Source organism: Myotis yumanensis, unplaced genomic scaffold (genome assembly GCF_028538775.1).
Source record: "Myotis yumanensis isolate MYYU_CA2020_CCGP unplaced genomic scaffold, mMyoYum1.0.hap1 SCAF_16, whole genome shotgun sequence".
NCBI lineage: Eukaryota > Metazoa > Chordata > Mammalia > Chiroptera > Vespertilionidae > Myotis > Myotis yumanensis.
Window position 1 is genome coordinate 39,898,185 of NW_027223767.1, and position 18,854 is coordinate 39,917,038.

The 18,854-nt window shown below is 40.8% G+C and overlaps 1 protein-coding gene and 1 non-coding gene across 2 annotated transcripts in view; both read right to left on the reverse strand.

Moving 5' to 3' along the window:
- Nucleotides 1-18,854, reverse strand: part of HEATR6 (HEAT repeat containing 6) — a 28,613-nt gene continuing 9,759 nt past the window's right edge. Inside the window, exons 8-20 of the mRNA XM_070393153.1 lie at nt 16,393-16,694; nt 14,734-14,911; nt 14,216-14,422; nt 13,664-13,763; nt 10,965-11,320; nt 9,827-9,949; nt 9,380-9,466; nt 6,956-7,090; nt 5,871-5,993; nt 5,046-5,170; nt 3,571-3,667; nt 2,310-2,514; nt 1-1,468 (exon numbers count right to left, since the gene is read on the reverse strand). Coding sequence (XP_070249254.1) covers nt 927-1,468; nt 2,310-2,514; nt 3,571-3,667; nt 5,046-5,170; nt 5,871-5,993; nt 6,956-7,090; nt 9,380-9,466; nt 9,827-9,949; nt 10,965-11,320; nt 13,664-13,763; nt 14,216-14,422; nt 14,734-14,911; nt 16,393-16,694 — 2,580 coding nt within the window. The 3' untranslated portion in view covers nt 1-926. The remainder of the gene's footprint in view (nt 1,469-2,309; nt 2,515-3,570; nt 3,668-5,045; nt 5,171-5,870; nt 5,994-6,955; nt 7,091-9,379; nt 9,467-9,826; nt 9,950-10,964; nt 11,321-13,663; nt 13,764-14,215; nt 14,423-14,733; nt 14,912-16,392; nt 16,695-18,854) is intronic.
- Nucleotides 11,678-11,781, reverse strand: LOC138995196 (U6 spliceosomal RNA). Its single transcript, XR_011468530.1, has one exon. It is a non-coding gene; the product is annotated as a U6 spliceosomal RNA (small nuclear RNA).

Sequence of the window (18,854 nt, forward strand, 5' to 3'; positions counted from 1 at the left end):
TTAAAAAGAAAAATACTAGATTTTATTCAAGATAAGCAGAGGATTAGAGTGACTTATCAAATGAAACCATCCAAATATTTCTTGATAAAATATTTCACAATATTTCATCAAGAATCCCACCAGTGAAAGCCCAAAGAACCAGGACTAAGCTGTACATGACACATTTTTACTTTTATGAAAATGACAAGAGAACAAGCCTCTTCCTTCAGGAGGCATGGAGGGGGTTTCTGGGGTGGGCACGTGGGGAGTTCAGTGCAGCTTTCTATAAATGCAACTTGATAAAAACAGGAGATTATAGACACGCCATTTTTCAATGGTTTATTACAAAAGGAAGACAATTCCCACAGACAAAATTTCTAAATCCGTTTGCTGTCTTTTTTTGTTGTTGTTAAACTTCTGAGATGTCACACCCTTCACAACCCCACAATCTGCCCAGCCCACACTACAACCCAACTCCTTGGCTCCTGGTTGCATGGGACAGAGGTTCCAACATCCTGGACCATGGCCAATGCACCCTCTAAAGTGGCTGAGCCCTGTTAGAAAACATTAAATTTTTTTAAAAATTTGATTTTATAGAGAAAGGAAATGAGGGAGAGGGAGAGAAGGAGGGAGGGAGGGAGGGAAGGAGAGACAGAGAAACATCGATTTGTTGTTCCAATTTACGCATTCAATGGTTGCTTCTTGTATGTGCCCTAATTAAGGATTGGTTTAAGGGGACGATGCTCTAACCAACTGAGCTACTTGGCCAGGGCTAGAAAAATTTAACCAGCTGCTAACTCATTCTAAATAAACAGTGGATGGATTACTTTCACCCCTAAGATTCAATCCTGAATATCTGATGCTCCAGCTTGGGTCTTCCTGTTACCACTTGACCCCTGAAAAGTATGGTAGAATATTCACCGATTCGTTCATCCTAGGAGTGCTACTTATGATCCAGATGAGTCAAAATAAACAGTCAGGATATTGTCTAAAAAGGCCACGATGGCCCTTTTGGCTGTGTCACCAGCCAGTGCCTGGACACTGCTGATGTGCTCCAGGGCCGTTCTGACCATCTGGTCTCTTTCCTGTGGGCTGTGGGGCGCTCCAGTGTCATCTCCCTCTGCTCCTGATTTTAAAAACTGTAGGAAATAGGACTGGACCATGTCTCCATTCAATTCAAGGGTTTCTTTGATGCAAGGAAGGTCTGAGGCACTGGCCAAGCTCAAGAGGTGAAGCAGCGCCTGACAGATTTGGGCCCGTAAGCTGGCGCAGTACTTGAATTCCAAGAAGTCTGTGGTGTCTTCACTCTTCTGTAAGGCAGTGACCAAGGCGTTCCAGATCTGAGCGTACTGGTCCACAGACCCATAGTGTTCTCTCTTGCCTGGGATGGAAAGGGCGGTGGCAGACCGGATGCGCACTTTGAAATTCTTGCATGATGTCACAACCGATGTCAGGGCATGGTAGGCCTGGGAGGTCCACGCAGCTGTTCCTAGAAGAATCCAGTCATTAAAGGGAATGAAGATTTAGAAATCAACAGGGGGAGAAGGAGAGGGGCGTGCAGAAGGAAACATATACATTAGTGCTCAAGTTGTCAGTTTATGGGTTTTTTTTTAAAGAATTATAGCCACATTTTTTGGGTACTTAAAAAAAGATTTTTAATTGGCCCTAGCTGGCTTTTTCTCAGTGGTCAGAGTGTTGGCCTGGGACTGAAGGGTCGTGAGTTCGATTCCAGTCACGAGCATGTACCTGGGTTGCAGGCTTGGTCCCCAGCCCTGGTCGGGGTGCATGCGGGAGGCAACCAATTGATGTCTTTCACATCAATGTTTCTCTTTCTGCCTCTCTCCCTCCCTTCCATTCTCTCTAAATCAATGGGGGGGAAATATCCTTGGGTGAGGATTAATAAAAAAAAAATATATTTATACATATATATTTTTAAATTGATTTTGAGAGAGAGGGGAAGGGGAGGGAGAGAGAAACATCAACGGGCTGCCTTCTGCACACCCCCTACTGGGGATCAAGGCTGCAGCTTGTGCTTGTGCCCTAACCAGGAACTGAACAGGCAACCTTTCAGTGCACAGGATGATGTTGAAACAAGTGAGCCACACCAGCCAGGCTGTAAACATCATTTTAAATGGCAACAAAATATCCCAATGAATATATAAACCATGGTTGATCTCAGACAGTTCCCCTAAACTTGGGTGTTCAGTATGTTTCCATTTCTTCTAATACTGTGATAAATAATATTGTGATGAACATCTTTAATAACAATATAGATGGTGTGTGCTGGCCAAAGAGGCCCTCCACCAGAGGGCAGAGGAGAACTTTCTTACCTAATGGAAGAGCAGGATTTTTAAATACATTTCCCACAGCATAACAAGCATTCCATCGGACTTTCATGGCAGCCTCAATCAGAACAGTAGAAATCAAGGCCTGTATAGACTCCTCGATGATTTCAGCAAATTGGGGTTTCTCTATATGAGATGGTTGTAGAAAATGAAGCAAATTTCCAAGGGCCCGGACTGCATTACTTTTTACCTAGAATAAACGTAAAAGCATTAGAAGCCTGTTTTGCCAAAGAGATATTGCAGAAATTATAATGTCGGCTTTAAAATACACAGGAGGCCCTAGACGTCTTGAAGCCAGAGAACTAATGAAAAACGCAGCCCGTAAAGGTGCGAGTTCTCAAAATTCCGCAAGGTCTGGCCTGGCTCACACTCTGAGCCTCCAGAAAGGTGAGGTTCTCAGAGGTCCCTCACCCTGACATTTTAGTGTCAGACTGGACTTCAGAGATATCCATCTCCCTCGAGTTAGAGATGGCAGGGAGCCCCGGGGCAAGAGGACACCGTCGGTTTGCACAGAGCTGGGGGAGACGCTGGGTTTCATAATCCCAGTCCATGCTTTTCTACTAGAGAAAAATAGTTTCTTCTTTGTAGCATACTAGAATCATCTGGGAGCTTTCTTTTTTAAAACCAATTCCCAGACCCTGACACTAGAAATTTGGATTGAGTTAGTCTGAGGTAGGGCTTCCCAGGTTTTCAGAACCAATACTTGATATCGGTCAGGTACTGTGTTAGGTATTTAAGATTAGATATCTCAGAGTCCAATGAGGTATATGTAACAACTTCCATATTAGAAATGAGGAAACTGACCTTCACAGAAGTTAAATAATGCACCAAAGGCCACCCGCCACTAAAGAGCAAGCCAGGATTTGAACCATGTCTGCCTGATCCTAAAGCCCAGGATTATGCTTTTTAAACTTATTAGAGTAACAGCGGATATTAAAAACCAAGGCTGCTCACCTTTCTGACTTGTCCATTCTACTTAAAGATTTTTTGAAAAAAACTGGACTTATATTAAAACATGGACATATCATGGAGTAGCATTACAAATGGCACTGATGTTTTTTGTTTTTTTGTTTGCCACTGATGTTTTTTATGAGATAGGAGATAAGAAACCAACTGTACAAGTACAGGGCACTTTATACCCTGAACGCACACTTACTCTCCTTGAAACAGGGATCTACCTGGTGGAATGAAGCTATAATACACTCAGTATCTACCTGACAAACACTAGATTTTGTTGTGCGTCTACCTTGTCTTTATCCTTGGAAGCTTCTATAGCTGATCGCAACATCTTCAAGAGCAGGAGGCCAGAGAACTCTTCCTGGAAACTGGGGTCTGGTGTTTCCCTGTTCCCCCCAAAGCAGGCAAAACATGTTAAAAGGTAAAACCCATTAAAATGTAGATACAATGAAATATATTCACTTAGTATAACTATAAAAACTTTAGGAAAACAGCTTAACAAATCTGTCCTGCTTATACAGAGAACTTATAGTTTATACCTTTTGACCTAGAAGGTCCACATTTAGGAATGTAACCAATAGAAATAACTTAAATGGAGATTTCATGCAAAAGCCTAACACAATGTAAATGTCCAATAATAGGAAATGGTTAAATAATCATTGTACGGTGATGACCGCAATAAGTAATGATCTATAAAAAGTCAGCAGAAATCAGGAGAATGCTTATATATGTTATATGTTAAAGGTAAGCGACAAAAAGCAGGACACTTTAAATTTGTATATGATTGTATGAGAAACAAGTTGCCTCTGGGGAGGGATACTAGATTAAGATAAAGGCTTCACACTGACTATCCCTTTGTACTGTTTGATATTTTTTAACCTGTGAATATATTACTTAAAAACATGCAAACATGGCCCTAGCCAGTTTGGCTCAGTGGATAGAGCGTCAGCCTGCGGACTGAAGGGTCCAGGTTTGATTCCAGTCAAGGGCATGTACCTTGGTTGCGGGCACATCCCCAGTGGAGGGTGTGCAGGAGGCAGCTGATTGATGTTTCTCTCTCATTGATGTTTCTAACTTTCTATTCTTCTCCCTCCCTCTGTAAAAAGATCAATAAAATGTTTTAAAAAAACAAAAAACATGCAAATGTGATATTTAAAAAGTAGGGCAACCATTACAGAGGTTTTGGATTTCCACTTTTGTGTTTCCACATTTTCTATAATGTTGGATATATTTCTTACCAGCATATAGTATTTTTATACATATATTAAGAGGCCTGGTGCACGGATTTGTGCACCGGTGGGGTCCCTTGGCCTGGCCTGCACCCTTTCACAATCTGGGACCCCTCAGGGGATGTCAGACTTTGGGTTTCGGCCCAATCCCTGCAGGTCAGGCCAAGGGACCCCACTGATGCACTGGGACTCTAGTATGCATATAAGATCTTTGGTTAATCTTTTCCCACCCTCCCCCTCCCCCTCCCCTCTGAGATTCATCAGTCTGTTCCATGTTTCCATGCCTGTGCGTTGAGCGTCTGCCCCTTGGTGGTCAGTGCGTGTCATAGCTACTGGTCAAACGTCCAATGGTCCATGGTTGCTTAGGCTTTTATATATATAGATATTAAGCTTACTAATCTCATTACTTCAAGGAATATAAAACAAACAAGCCAGGAAGACTGACTACATAATATGAGGAAATTGTTGTTAATTCCTTTATAGTAGGGACCTCAGCCTCAGAAGTTACACAGGGGAAATGAGCTGAGTCACCTACATGTTGACAATCAGAGTGTCTGTCAGGTTGCCCAGGGACCAGGCTGCTTTGGCCCGGACATTCAGAGACTTGTCTTGAAGTGACATCAATATTGCATTTGCTGTGTCTGCAACAAATATGACATCCTATAAGATAAACAAAACAAAATGATGTAGTCACTTTAGAAGTTCACACTGCTACCTTGGAAATTCTCAGTTTATTTTCAGATAAAGTAATAAACCTTTACCACAAATTTCTATTTGGAAATCAAAATTCATTTACTTCATCCATTTACTATTCTTTGTATATATTACAATGTGGACACCCATTAAAATCCCAGGGGAAGGTTTCCCATGATTTTGGTATGTGCCACACACACCTGAGAAGCCTAAGCACAAATACCTTATTCCCTGGCCTGCGAGAGTTACCTATGAATTCTGTGCTTGGATAGATCTCCACCTTGAGAAATGTTGACAATGAATGCATTTCCAAAACACATCCTATTTACTTAGTGAGATGTCACAAGTAAGAGAAATTTATTTCCTTCTTAGTAAAAACTCTATCAGCCTTCTAAATTATTACTACCACATGGTAATGCCTCATCTCATGTTTTTCAGTTATTCATTACACATTTACTGGGCATCTAGGGTCCTGGGCTGTGTGCTAAGTAATTAAAAATAAATGAACTATAGGTATTCCCAGATTTTAGTGGCAAGTAAGGAAACCAGAATACAAAGCAGTTTCATCTCCTTTACTGTCCAACTTAAGAGCTCTACATCCACCAACAAAAAAGGACTGATATGGACTTTAAAAGAGGCGCTGAAGAGCTACACAGGCTCATCTGACCTGTCTGAGACAGGGAAAAAGCACGTAGACTCCGAGGGCCCGTGAGGCTGCAGCTTTCACTAAACGGTTCTTGCTGTCGTTCAGTCCAAGCAGCACTGTGATGCACAGGATTTGCCAGTCACTCTGCAGTGAGAAAGGTTGGCAAAGGAAAGCGAGAATGAAATAACCATGAGTGGGTCTTTGACAAGTGACTGTGGTATGTCATGTCTGTGTCTGAGTTCGCATTCAGGAGTTAAACACAACTGAGACCTTGAGGCTACCTTGGTAGAGAGCAAAGGTTCGCTTCAGATCCAGTTAATATCTGAGCACCGACTGGGTGCAGGGCACACACAGCATCTGTGCTCATTTAACCTGTACAGCTGTGTGAATTAGGTCATTTTATTCTCCTACTTCATTAAAGCTGCCTTCTTTATAAAGCTAATTTAGCCCTAGCCAGTTTGGCTCAGTGACAGAGCGTTGGCCTGTGGACTTAAGGGTCCTGAGTTTGATTTTGGTCAAGGGCACATGTTGGGGTTGTGGGCTCGATCCCCAATGAGGGGCATGCAGGAGGCAGCTGACCAATGATTCTCTCTCATCATTGATGTTTCTCTCTCTCTCCCTCTCCCTTCCTCTCTGAAATCAATAAAAAAAAAATTTTTTTCAAAAGCTAATTTATATAAGTGAAAACAGATGCAAATGCCATTGAGAACTAGAGGAAAGGAGTGGTTTGAATACCATATGGATTGGGCACCAGCTAAGTATTTTCACATACTTCTTGTTGTTACTCACATAATTCCCATTTTAGGTAGAGATGATAAAGGCAGTTTTAGAGAAGTTAAGATAATCAAAGAGCCAGAAAATGGAAAGGCTAGAATTTAAACCCAGGTCCTTCTAACTTCTGGATCTGAAATCTCTGCACGGGGAGGAAAAACTTTCCCGAGATATTAAGGTTTTAAGTTTTCCCATTGCCCTCACCCCACACTCAAGTAGAATAAGCACGTTTCCTCAGAGATGATGTGGAAAACTGGTTCAAAATGAGAAAGAATCAAAATCAAACTGGAGCTGTGATGGCACACTGACGGCTGGGAACCCACTCCTGACGTTACCCGCAGACTGCTGAAGGCTTCTGGCAGGATGGACGACAGGGCGTCGCAGGCACTCGCCTGCAGAGTCGGGTGCTCTGCGTTCTGCAGGGCTCTGGGTAAAGGGCCGCTCAGCATCATAGTCCAGAAGAGCACCACCTGGAACAGGGCAGTTACAACCAGATTCCTCATGGGCACAGAGATCAGGGTCCCGGAGTGGCTTCTGGGCCGTGAGCCAGAGGCAGAGCTGGGGATGAGTCCTTCAGCCATGGCTTCCTGTCTCTGCAACCTTGGGCGAGTCACTAAACCTAAGCTCTGGTTCCTCCTCAGTGAAGCAGGGCAAAGACATCTACCTGACAGAGTTTGTGTGATAAGAAAATGATACTGTGCCCCTCGTTGGTTTGGCTCAGTGGATAGAGCATCGGCCTGTGGACTAAAGGGTCCTGGGTTCGATTCTGGTCAAGGGCACGTACCCGGGTTGCAGGCTTGATCCCCAGTAGGGAGCGTGCAGCAGGCAGCCCATCACTGAGTCTCTCTCATCATTGATGTTTCTATTTCTCTCTCCCTCTCCCTTCCTCTCTGAAGTCAATACAAATATTTTTTTTAAAAAAGAAAAGAAAGTATGATACCATGTACAAGTTCCTAGCATAGTACTCGGTGCATGGTGGACTCTGAAATTGAGCAGAAGGCTCTGTTTAAGCATTTTGCAGAATCATCTCATTTCAAAGTCCCTCAAGGGAGGCATCTGAAGAGTACCTTTCCAATTTCCTTCCCATGCAACCCTGGCTTTCACTTTGCACACCTATCTGGAGTTTCGGTGTCTCACTTTCTGCCCCACAGATTTAGTCCTAAGTGTTGCCATGTATCCCGTGCACCAGTTCTGTCCTCCCCACAATCCTAGCTCCTGGAAACCCAGTCTGGGCCTTCCCCAGCCCAAACCAGGAGAATGTGGACAGCTGTGGTTGCCAACCTCCAAGATGGCCCACAGTGATCCTCGCTGCCTAATGTTTAAGAGGCAGTCCCCTCCCACACTGACTGGGGCTGACCTGTGTAACCAACAGGATGGTGTGGTAATGACACTGAAACTTCTGAAGCTGGGTCATAAAAACCCTGCAGCGCTCTCTCCCTCTCTCTCTCTCTCTCTCTCTCTCTCTCTCTCTCATTCTCTCTCTCTCTCCCTCCCTCTCTCTCTGATTCACTTGCTGTGGGGAAGCCAGCTTCTAAGTCAAGAGAACACTCAGGCAGCCCTCTGGAGAGGTCCTGGTGGGGAGGAAGCGAGGCCTGCTCCCAATGGCCAGCACTAACTTGCTAGGCATGTGAGTGAGTCTCCTTGGAAGATCCTCCCAGCCTGTCAAGCTCAGTGACTGCGCCCCTGCCATCATCCTGATTAACAACCTCATGAGAGTCCTGAGCCACAACCACCCAGCTAAGCTGCTCTCAATTCCTGACCCAGAGAAAGTATGCGAGGGAATAAACGTATACTGTTTTAAGCCAAGTTCAGGATAATTTCTTATTCAACAATAGATAACACAGAAAGTATATCCCATTTTTAAAGATGAAACAATACTTGAATGTGAACAGCGTAAGAGTCTTGCCCAGTCACTTGACAAACAAGGGGAGAAGTTTAGATTCTAACCCAGGTCTTTCTGATAGCAAAACTCAACTCATCTCCCTGCAAATGGTGACATTTCAGCTTTAGTAGCAGACGAAGGAAGGGACTAGGGCTAGACATTCTTAATTCCCTGCAAGGATGATGGAAACTGTGAAAGAAAAAGGATAAATGGGATGAGGAGGGCAGAGGGAGAAAACTGTTGCATTGATTTTGCTTTTGGCACTAAGTAGGAGCCTTTTTTTGGTGAGATCACGTGTTCCTTCTCCAAAGAACTGGCACAGTGTGGGGCAACAGACACAACCTAACATCTCAAGAATTTAACCGGAGTCAGGAAGGGGGTTGCAGCAGTGAGGGATTAGCATTCATTGAGCACTACTATTTGTCAGCATCTTTACCTTTCATTCCATCTTCCAACAGCCCTAGGAGTTAAGGATTTTTCTTCCTCTTTAAAATGAGAAACTATATTCACAAGCACATAATTAGGTGGTGCTCCCTAGATTTGATGTCTTGTCTTCTGATTCTAAATTCTAGGCTCTCCTCACCATTCTAGTCTGCCTCTTGGACAGGCTGAGTAACCAAACTAGATTTTGTGCAAAAGAAATCATTGGTTTTTGCATAGCTAATAATTTGTTACACATAATCTTACCACACCCTGGACTGCAAATAAACTGAAATGCAAATAAAACCTATTTATCCTAGTATCTCATTATCCAAGATAATAAACCGTAAGTTTTGACATCGGAAAAAACCATCCACTCCACTTTATCATTGAACCTAAAAAATGAACTGACCGAAGCACTAAGAAAAGAGGAATCTATGAATTGACATCTACTTACCAAGGTGACGGGCACTCTCTGTTCAGGTGCTAGGGTAGAATCTGGTTTGTACTGTTGTATTAAGCCTGTACCCAGTTCTTCCAGAAGCTGTGAAGATAAAAGAAATAGGTTATCAAAGCAGAGTATTAGAACTGTGGAGGTAAAAGACTACTTCCATGTGAAGATTACCTCAAATCAAGGGGAAAAATAATTTCCAATTGATTCTTTCTTTTCTATGTAACTTCTATGTCAGAGGCACTCTTTCCGGAACAAAATCACCAGCTATATACTGTATTGTTAATCTCTTCCCAAATCAATTCTTTAGGTTTATATAGAGAGCTGAAAATAGAGGAATGGATGACTTTCCTACCAGAAACCTCTTGAAGAAACCTCTGATGAACAGGCAACAGAAGGAAGAATATAAAAGGAAGAAAAGAAAAAGAGCCTGTGGCTTTTAATGAAAATCACCTTTGCTCCATGAAGCTGGATAGAAGGATCTGCTTCCCCCATGCACTTGCAAATCACCTCTGCAAGCTCCATCAAGTAGACCTGAGCCACTGAAAAGTAGCCCTTTGCCAGATGAGCCAATACCTGCAAAGAGAACAGAGTATGAACTCCAAGCCCTGAATGCAGGGCTCCAATACCCAGAAAAGTATTTCAATATTTCAGAAACCACTCACACTTAACAAAGTGTTGAAATATGATGTTGAATGAAATGCAGAACAACCATAACCTTTATTTTATGACTAAAATCAATGAACTATATCATATAATTTTATAGGGCTTTATAATTTACAAAATACGTTTCATTAAGGTTATCAACATTATTGCATTTAAGGAAGCCTGGGTATAATTTTTTGAGGTAGGTCTTAATTTAACATTTCAGCTGAAGAAACTAAGGCTAAAAAAGTTAAAGGTTAAAGAGGTTAATGGACATGTTTAATATTAAGCAGATAAAGACCCCAGGACCAAAACTGTCTTAGATCATACTTGAGTACAGAAAAAGCAAGTACTTTAATCTAGAGTTGTTTTCTTCCTTTGAGGGAGCAATTATATTTTGTTGTCTCTAAGCAGATAGAAGATAAAAGATTAACCACACAGCCAGTTTGGCTCAGTGGATAGAGTGTCAGCCTGTGGACTGAATGGTCCCGAGTTAGATTCCGGTCAAGGGCACATGGCCGGGTTGTGGGCTTGATCCCAGTAGGAGGCGTGCAGGAGGCAGCCCATCAGTGATTCTCATCATTGATGTTTCTATCTCTCCCTCTCCCTTCCTCTCTGAAATCAGTAAAAATATGTTTTAAAAAAAGATTACACAATTTCTTTCAGAATTACTATGTAATTATTATGTCTGTCATATAACACCTGAGGTGAGTAAAATGGCTTGCAATGAAAATGAGTGAACCTGACATTTTACAACCAAAGCCAAAAACAATCTTAACAAAACAAGCACCAATAAACAAGGCACTCACATCTACAATACAACTCCCACTGACACCGCTGACATGGCTCAGCTTTACATATTTTCACGGACTCACTCCTCACCCGCACCCTATGAAGGAAGAATAATTAACTTCCGTTCCAGAGACGAGGAAATGACACCTCCTACCTGTAAGGCCTCCAGTCGCATGGGGGATGGCATATAGGTGCTTCCTGCTGCACAGCCAGCATCGCTACCTGAACAGGAGTCCTCCTTGGGCAGCACAACAGTGGAAATGCAAAGTCGAATGAGCCAGCAGGGCTCTGCAGACCCCGCTGGGGAGCTAACTGATGCTTCTTCCAGAAGGGGTCCTTCGGGGGCTTTCTTCCACCAATCAGGGGGGCCGAGGTGGGGAGTTGCTGAATCGCTACTGCCGAGTCCAGAAGAACAGGGCTGTTGTAGAAGCAGCTGAACTTCAGGTAAAGGTGCATGAGTGGATACTATGGCTCCCAAGAGTGTGAGACTTGACACACGGACATTAACATCTGTCAAAGGAAACAGTATAAAACTCTATCACCATGGGAACAGCTGTTAGAAGGACCACAGTTATCCCTGCAAGCAACTAAGAATTATGGCCTCCTTGTTTAATCTGAATCTAATTAAACCAGACCTATTTACTAGCTTATAGGAAATACAGGGGCCAGAAACAGAAGTGAACACTATGAAGAAACTATCAGATAAACGGAGAATATGAGATATTCTACAGGGCAATTGGCTTGGACTTCTCCTAAACTCAGTATCATGAAAGAAAAAAAAAGGGGTTGGGGGCTATTCTAGATTTAAAAAGGCTAAAGGGACATAAAAACTAAATGCAATATATAAACCTTGAATGAACATAGGTGTTTTTTGTTTTGTTTTTTACAAATTTGCATGTCATCCTTGCGTAGGGGCCATGCTAATCTCTGTATCATTCCAATTTTAGTATATGTGCTGCCGAAGCGAGCACATAGGCGTTTTTTTTTTTTAAAGCTATAAAAGACTTTTTTGGGACACATGGGGAAATTTAAGTGTGAATAAGATGGTAGACAATATTATAGAATCAATATAAATTTCTTAGGTGGAAAACTGGTTTTGTGTTTTTTAGGTTATCTTTATTATTAAGATATGTATGCTAAGGTATTTAGGGTAAAATATCATACCTATAATTTACTTTCAAATGGTTCAAGGAAAAAAGTCAATATAAATATATACACATGAAAATACACATACATACACGTATTTATATATACATACACACACACTTATATATATGTAGAAAGAGACACAGAAAGCAAATATGACAAAAATTAACAATGTTAAATCTAGGTAGAGATAGAGATGTTCAGGAACAAAATGTACTATTCTTTCAAATTTGAAAATTTTTGTGGATTTGAAAATTTTATTAATAAAAAGTTGATGGAGGAGAGTCAGACACTTGAAAGGGACCTCTGAGACATGGTTTACAGATGTAGTAGAATAAACAGACGACTGAGCCACAAGACCTGGGTTGTTTTAATCTTACTTCTGTCACTAATGTGATGAGACACCTTCAGGCAAGATTTATCTTTTGGGGTCCCATTTTACACATTGGTAAAAGGAGTGAACTGGACTCAGTTTACGCCTCACTATTTCAGTTAAGCCTTATAAGTCTTACGAGATAAGTATAATGCTTCCTGTTAGGAGGAAATTAGAGTTTAGAGAGGGCAGAAGTGGCAGTTCGACTGACTCCAGGTCCAGGACCCCTCCCACGATGTCACAGAAAAAATACACACCGCCATCAAGTTCTGTAATTTTGAATAAAAAACTCAACTTTTCAGAATGTGGTCAGATCATAAAGCTTGCAAACAAAAGAAAAACAAATGTTTTAAAGGCAAGTGTTTATAGTACATAATACAGGGGTTGGCAAAAGTAGATTTACAGTTGTTCATATGGAAAATAATAATTAATAAATAATACAAAAAGATATTTCACATACTCACAACTGTAACCCAAGTTTTGCCTACCCCTGCATATTATGTATGGAAGAAGTCAGGAAATACCAAGAAATAAGACTAGTGGGGATTTAAGGTTAGTGAGGATTTAAGGTTCTGGAATTTTAACTGATCTTCAGAGGAAATAAAGTTAAAGAAGTTAGGTTTTATATTCCAGTTTTTTGTTGTTTTTTTTTTAAAAAAAGATGATGTCTGTCTATTTGACTGTCCATCCATCCTCTACTTATGACTAAAGGATATAAACTATTACAACGGGAGGGGATCCCTTGCACTTGGCTCAGTCTAAAGGGATACCCTGATTACTGCACTGAAGTAGCAAAGAGGCATTCAACGTTACAAACAATTTTCCAGCTCACTCCCATCCAGTGGTACTTCAGAGGCCAAAAGTGGAGTTCTAGCAATTTGATTCTCCTGAAAATTTGGGGAGGGTAAGTAGAGATATCTTAGAGCTGTACAATTGCTGTGAATATTTTTAAACTAATAATCTAGATTTGACAGATATAAAGAAGCAAATAGTTTTAATACTCTGGTGTCGGGTGAATTTCCCGCCAAAATATAAGCTGGCGTGGGCAATTATTTAGGTTTCCCGCGCAAAATCAGAGTTAGTTTAAAATGCCTATATCTTTTGAAGTATGGGTTCGATTGAAATGGGTATGAAACGGTTCGCATACGCAGGTAGGTATCTTTGAAACAAATATTTGGTAATACGCAGTTACAATCGGCCCGAATTTACACGTTTCCCGCACTCCACCGCAAATCTGTATGAACCGAGTTAAGACGGCTCCCCCCGAGTACGCGCAATTCACGCGAGCCGACTTAACTCGTTTCCCGCAACCCAAGTGTTAAATTCCCACCAACCTTTGTGGCGGACATAAGGCTTTATTTGGTTCCAGACTTTGGTCAGCAGGCTGAGCTTCAGACGGTTATAAGGCGAATTTGATACTAAATTTGCAAGGCACTGCAAAGCACAAGAATAGCTGCTTAACAGACCTGATTAAGCCATAACATAAAAACAAAATTTTACAGCATTTAATTTAAAAAGAAGTCTTCACATTTATTTGAAAATCACTCATTTTCTTTTCTGTCTTTGGGGGTGGGAGGGAGATAGCACTTGTTTTCTCATTGGTACAACTTAAAACTAAATATAAAGGAGTGTTCTTTGTTTTTTTGTTTGCTTGTTTTTAGTAAATCATGTATTTAGACATACAGGGTAGTAGGTAAGATCAAATAAGTAGGTACAAATAGGGTATCTTCAAATAAAATGACTACTTAGTTATATTCTTAAGTCAAGTTACTTTTCAGCATTGCAAAACATTATACACATATGTAATACTCTTTGTAATACTTTAAGCAATAAAACAATTAAAAAATAATTATACAAAATTGAAACAGATAACTTGGCACATTTACCTTAATGATCTGAGTAAGGGTCTGTGAGGATGACTCAGCCACCAACGCTAACAAAAGACATCTGTGCAACTCTCTGATACTGGAAGCGATCATGACAGAGAAGGGAGTGAAAGCCCTTCTGTGGTCACTGGTATCTTCAGCAACAGAAAGAAACTGCTTTGAGCCTTCCAAGATGGCAGACAAAGCTTGCAGAGCGCAGGCACGCGTCTGAAATTTCAGGATGATTCACATCAGTTAGTTAAAAATCAGGAGTCAGATCCCCTTCTTCCGATATACATTTTTCATTTTCAAAATTTTTAGGATAATTTTAATTGGAATAAAGGCAATGGGATTATCTACCAGGTCCTAAAAGTAGCCATGAGCTAGGCCCTTGCACCCCACACCTGGGTTGGTACTAGTAAGAGCTGTGTTCATGTAAGATTGGACAGGGCAGAGAAAACAACAAAAACAACAGGGCAGAGAAAACAACAGTAAAGTTTTTCTTCCTAGCATAACACTGAGAATCTAAGTGCTCTTACCTTTGGGGAAGGATCTTTTAATGTAAGAGTCATCAAGGAAACAGACTGTGGGCTTCCAAGCTCAGGTGTATCAGAAACAAAGGCTGACCAGTAGCCATAAAGAACTTTTTTTTCTATTGATTTTATAGTAGAAAGAAAACAAGCTAATGCTCCTTGGCGAACTTTGGCTTGGTAAGACCTTTAATAACCAAGAGAAAAAAGTCTTTTAATAGTTCTTAAAAATATAAGCATGAAATAAAATTTATTTCAGCCAACTCAAATGATACATTGAGAAATTCAACATTCTAAGTCCTAAAGATGCTAATACAATATTAAAAAATTATTTTTCAAAATACAATGAAAACGTGTTAAAGCAATTTGTTTATATAACACATTAATAAAATTGACAATTAAAAAACACAACTAGTTGCCGAAACCGGTTTGGCTCAGTGGATAGAGCGTTGGCCTGCGGACTGAAAGGTCCCAGGTTCGATTCCGGTCGAGGGCATGTGCCTGGGTTGTGGGCACATCCCCAGTAGGACATGTGCAGGAGGCAGCTGGTCGATGTTTCTCTCTCATCGATGTTTCTAACTCTCTATCTCTCTCCCTTCCTCTCTGTAAAAAAAATCAATAAAATGTATATATATATATATATATAAAAAAATAAAAGTACATTGTCATAAGTACAAAAAGCTATTAAAAAAAACACAACTAGATAGAGAATAAAAGGGCAGCATTTAAAAAAAATATATAGCCGAGACCGGTTTGGCTCAGAGGATAGAGCGTCGGCCTGCGGACTGAAAGGTCCCGGGTTCGATTCCGGTCAAGGGCATATACCTTGGTTGCGGGCACATCCCCAGTGGGAGATGTGCAGGAGGCAGCTGATCGATGTTTCTCTCTCATCGATGTTTCTAACTCTCTATCTCTCTCCCTTCCTCTCTGTAAAAAGTCAATAAAATATATTTAAAAAAAAAAGAAGAGATTCTTCTTTAAAAAAAAAAAAAATATATATATATATATATATATATATTTTATTGATTTTTTTTACAGAGAGGAAGGGAGAGGGATAGAGAAAAACATCAATGAGAGAGAAACATCGATCAGCTGCCTCCTGCACATGTCCTACTGGGGATGTGCCCGCAACCAAAGGTGCATGAAAAGGGCAGCATTTTGATGTTAGGAAACTGCAGAGTATCCATTCATCCAACAAACATGTCCTGAGTATCCTCACTGATGTGCCAGACACTGTGCTGAGGTTGGCAGACATAAACCAGCCCCTGCCACTGGCCGGCTTATTAATGGCAGAGACAGAGTGGAAGAGAGAACTACAACACATTATGATTGACACTAAGGTACAGATAAGGTCACACAGCAGAGGTACCTAAGCCAGAATGGGGGCGGGGAAGCTCAGAAAAGGCTTCTCAGAGGACATGACTGCTGAGTAATGGTTAACAAGACAAAAAGACCAAAAAAAAAAAAAAGCGAAAGAAAGAATATTCCAGGCAGAGAAACCTCATGCACAAAGGCAAATCAAAGAATGGGCAAAATGCAGAGTAATGCAAAGTCCCATAAAAATTAGAACATTTAAGTTGAATCACATGCAGCAGTCAGTGTTTTAAGCAAAGTTATAAAAACTTACATGCAATTTAGAATATTAAAAATATAACAAAATACTACTACCTCATTTTACTCTGCATGCCTCCTTCAGTATCAGAATAGTCTGAGTCACTACTGCTGACCCTTTTCCAACCGGAAGAACTGAAGGGTGAGGAGACTCCATCTTTTCCTGCAGTTCCACGTCCATCTACCCGCAAACTCTGGACAGCCAAGGAGGAGGGAGACTGGGTGCTCCCTTCATGCAGGTTCGCTCTGCCCAAGCCAGTAACTGGGGCTGCTTCTCTTTCACCACTGGACTCTTCCTCCTCCTCTTCCTCTCCTGGCTGGATTTTCCTTGGTTTTATTTTTGATTTTTTCTTTCTATTCTGATGATAAGAGCAAATGAAAACATATATATATATATATGATAGTAATTTCAAAACAGCTTCTGAGTCACTAGTCCTTTCTCATTTGTTAATTACCAAATATGTCCCCAACATGTAGTTGAAAGAAGTAAAAATAAAGTGGCACTTACTTAACACCCCATGTGTCAGTCACTATGCTAAGTGCTTACACGTACTCTATGGGATTAAAAGAAGCAAGGTATGAAAAATGTGAGACAGCAAAACTTGTGGCCTGGGTTACCAGGTATCTTCCACCTCTGTGACCCTGGGCAAATCATTGAGCCCCTGTGAGCCTGACCTTCATCACGTAAGTATAAGGCTAATAGCACCTACCTTGCACAGTTGTTGTGAAAGCATTCAGCCTTCTCAACTGGGGTTCTGCAAGAGAATCAAGGTCTATAGAAAATGACGAGTGACTATTTTCTCAGTTCTCCCAAACAAGATACATAGTCAGTACCACTCTAGGTGTATGGGAGAGACATTCATCCATTAGGTACAATGCATGTTTTAGAGCATTGGGGCTTTGTAGGTGTAGATATTAAGTAAAAGCCGGTTACTTTTCTCCTATGGCTTTTTGACATCCCCAAATCTTTGGAATCCGTGCCCTCCTCTGCATTCTCAAAATCCATGACCTTGGGGAAGAAGGTCCTCATCACTCCTATCTTACATTATTAATGTGGCTCCAGACTCATACCCTTTTACTTGCTACCAGTTATTTTTCTAAAATGCAAATCTTATCTCACTCTGCTCTATAAGATTCTTTGAATCTCTACCCCCTATATGATAAAAGTCCAAACTCCTCAGCATGCTATACAAGACTCTTATGATTTGGCCTCTGCTATATACTTGCCTGACCTTTCCCTTCTGCACACCCGACACTCTACACCTACTGGTTAACAATGGGCTATATGCACTCTCATTTTCTATATTTTTGCATTTTTTGTTCCTTCAAAATAAAAATGTTCCTTTTCTGTACTAATACTCATTCTGGAGTCTTAGTTTAGCCACATCTTTTAAAAAGTCTCTGACTCCTCAATTTGTTTGGATGTCCTGAATGTGTTCCCAAAGTACTCTGTGAATATGCTGATGAAAGAAATCCCAATACTGCATTGCAGTTATTTATTCATCTTCGTCTTTCCCTTCAAACTCCTAAAAACTATGTGTACTAGTTAATAATGCGGATTTTTTTCAATAGATGGAGTTACACATATGTTGATATATATGTGATTTGATATGCATGCTATTTTATTATATTCACAAGCTTCAAAACTTCATATGTCAAATTTTCTGAAGGTGTTAACATCATAGGTATTTCTATGCTTAAAAATGTCGAATTTCGTGCCAAAAAAAGAGCATTTGTGGAAAGTTTTAATTCATTACTTTATTTTGAAGAAAAGTGCTTCTGAAAGTTATCATATACTTCAGGAAGCTTATGGTGAACATGCTCCATCTCAAGATACTTGTGAACGCTGGTTTAAACGCTTTAAAAGTGAGGATTTCGATGTGAAAGACAAAGAACATCCAGGTCAACCGAAAAAAGTCTGAAGACCAATTACAAGCATTATTGGATGAAGATGCGTGTCGAACTCAAAAACAACTTGCAGAAAGATTAAATGTTGCTCAGCAAAGAATTTCTGATCGTTTACAAGCAATGGGAAAGATTTTAAAGGAAGAAAAATGGGTGCCATGTCAACTGAATGAAAGATAAATGGAAAACCAAAAAGTCATCAGTAAAATGTTGCTTCAACGGCACAAAAGAAAGTCTTTGGCATTGAATTGTGACTGGTGATGAAAAGTGGATTTATTTTGAGAATCCCAAACGCACAAAATCATGGGTTGATCCAGGTCAACCATCAACATCGACTGCAAGGCCAAATCACTTTGAAAAGAAGACAATGCTCTGCATTTGGTGGGATCAGGAAGGTGTGGTATTATGAGCTTCTAAAATCAGGTGAAACCGTTACTACTGATTGCTACTGACAACAAATAATCAATTTGAACCACGCTTTGATCGTAAAACCACCAGAATGGGCCAGAAGACACTTTTGCTTCATGATGACGCACCACTACACACTTCAAAATCAGTTAAAGACACGTTAAAAGATCTTGCCTGGGAAGTATTAACCCACTCGCTGACTGGTT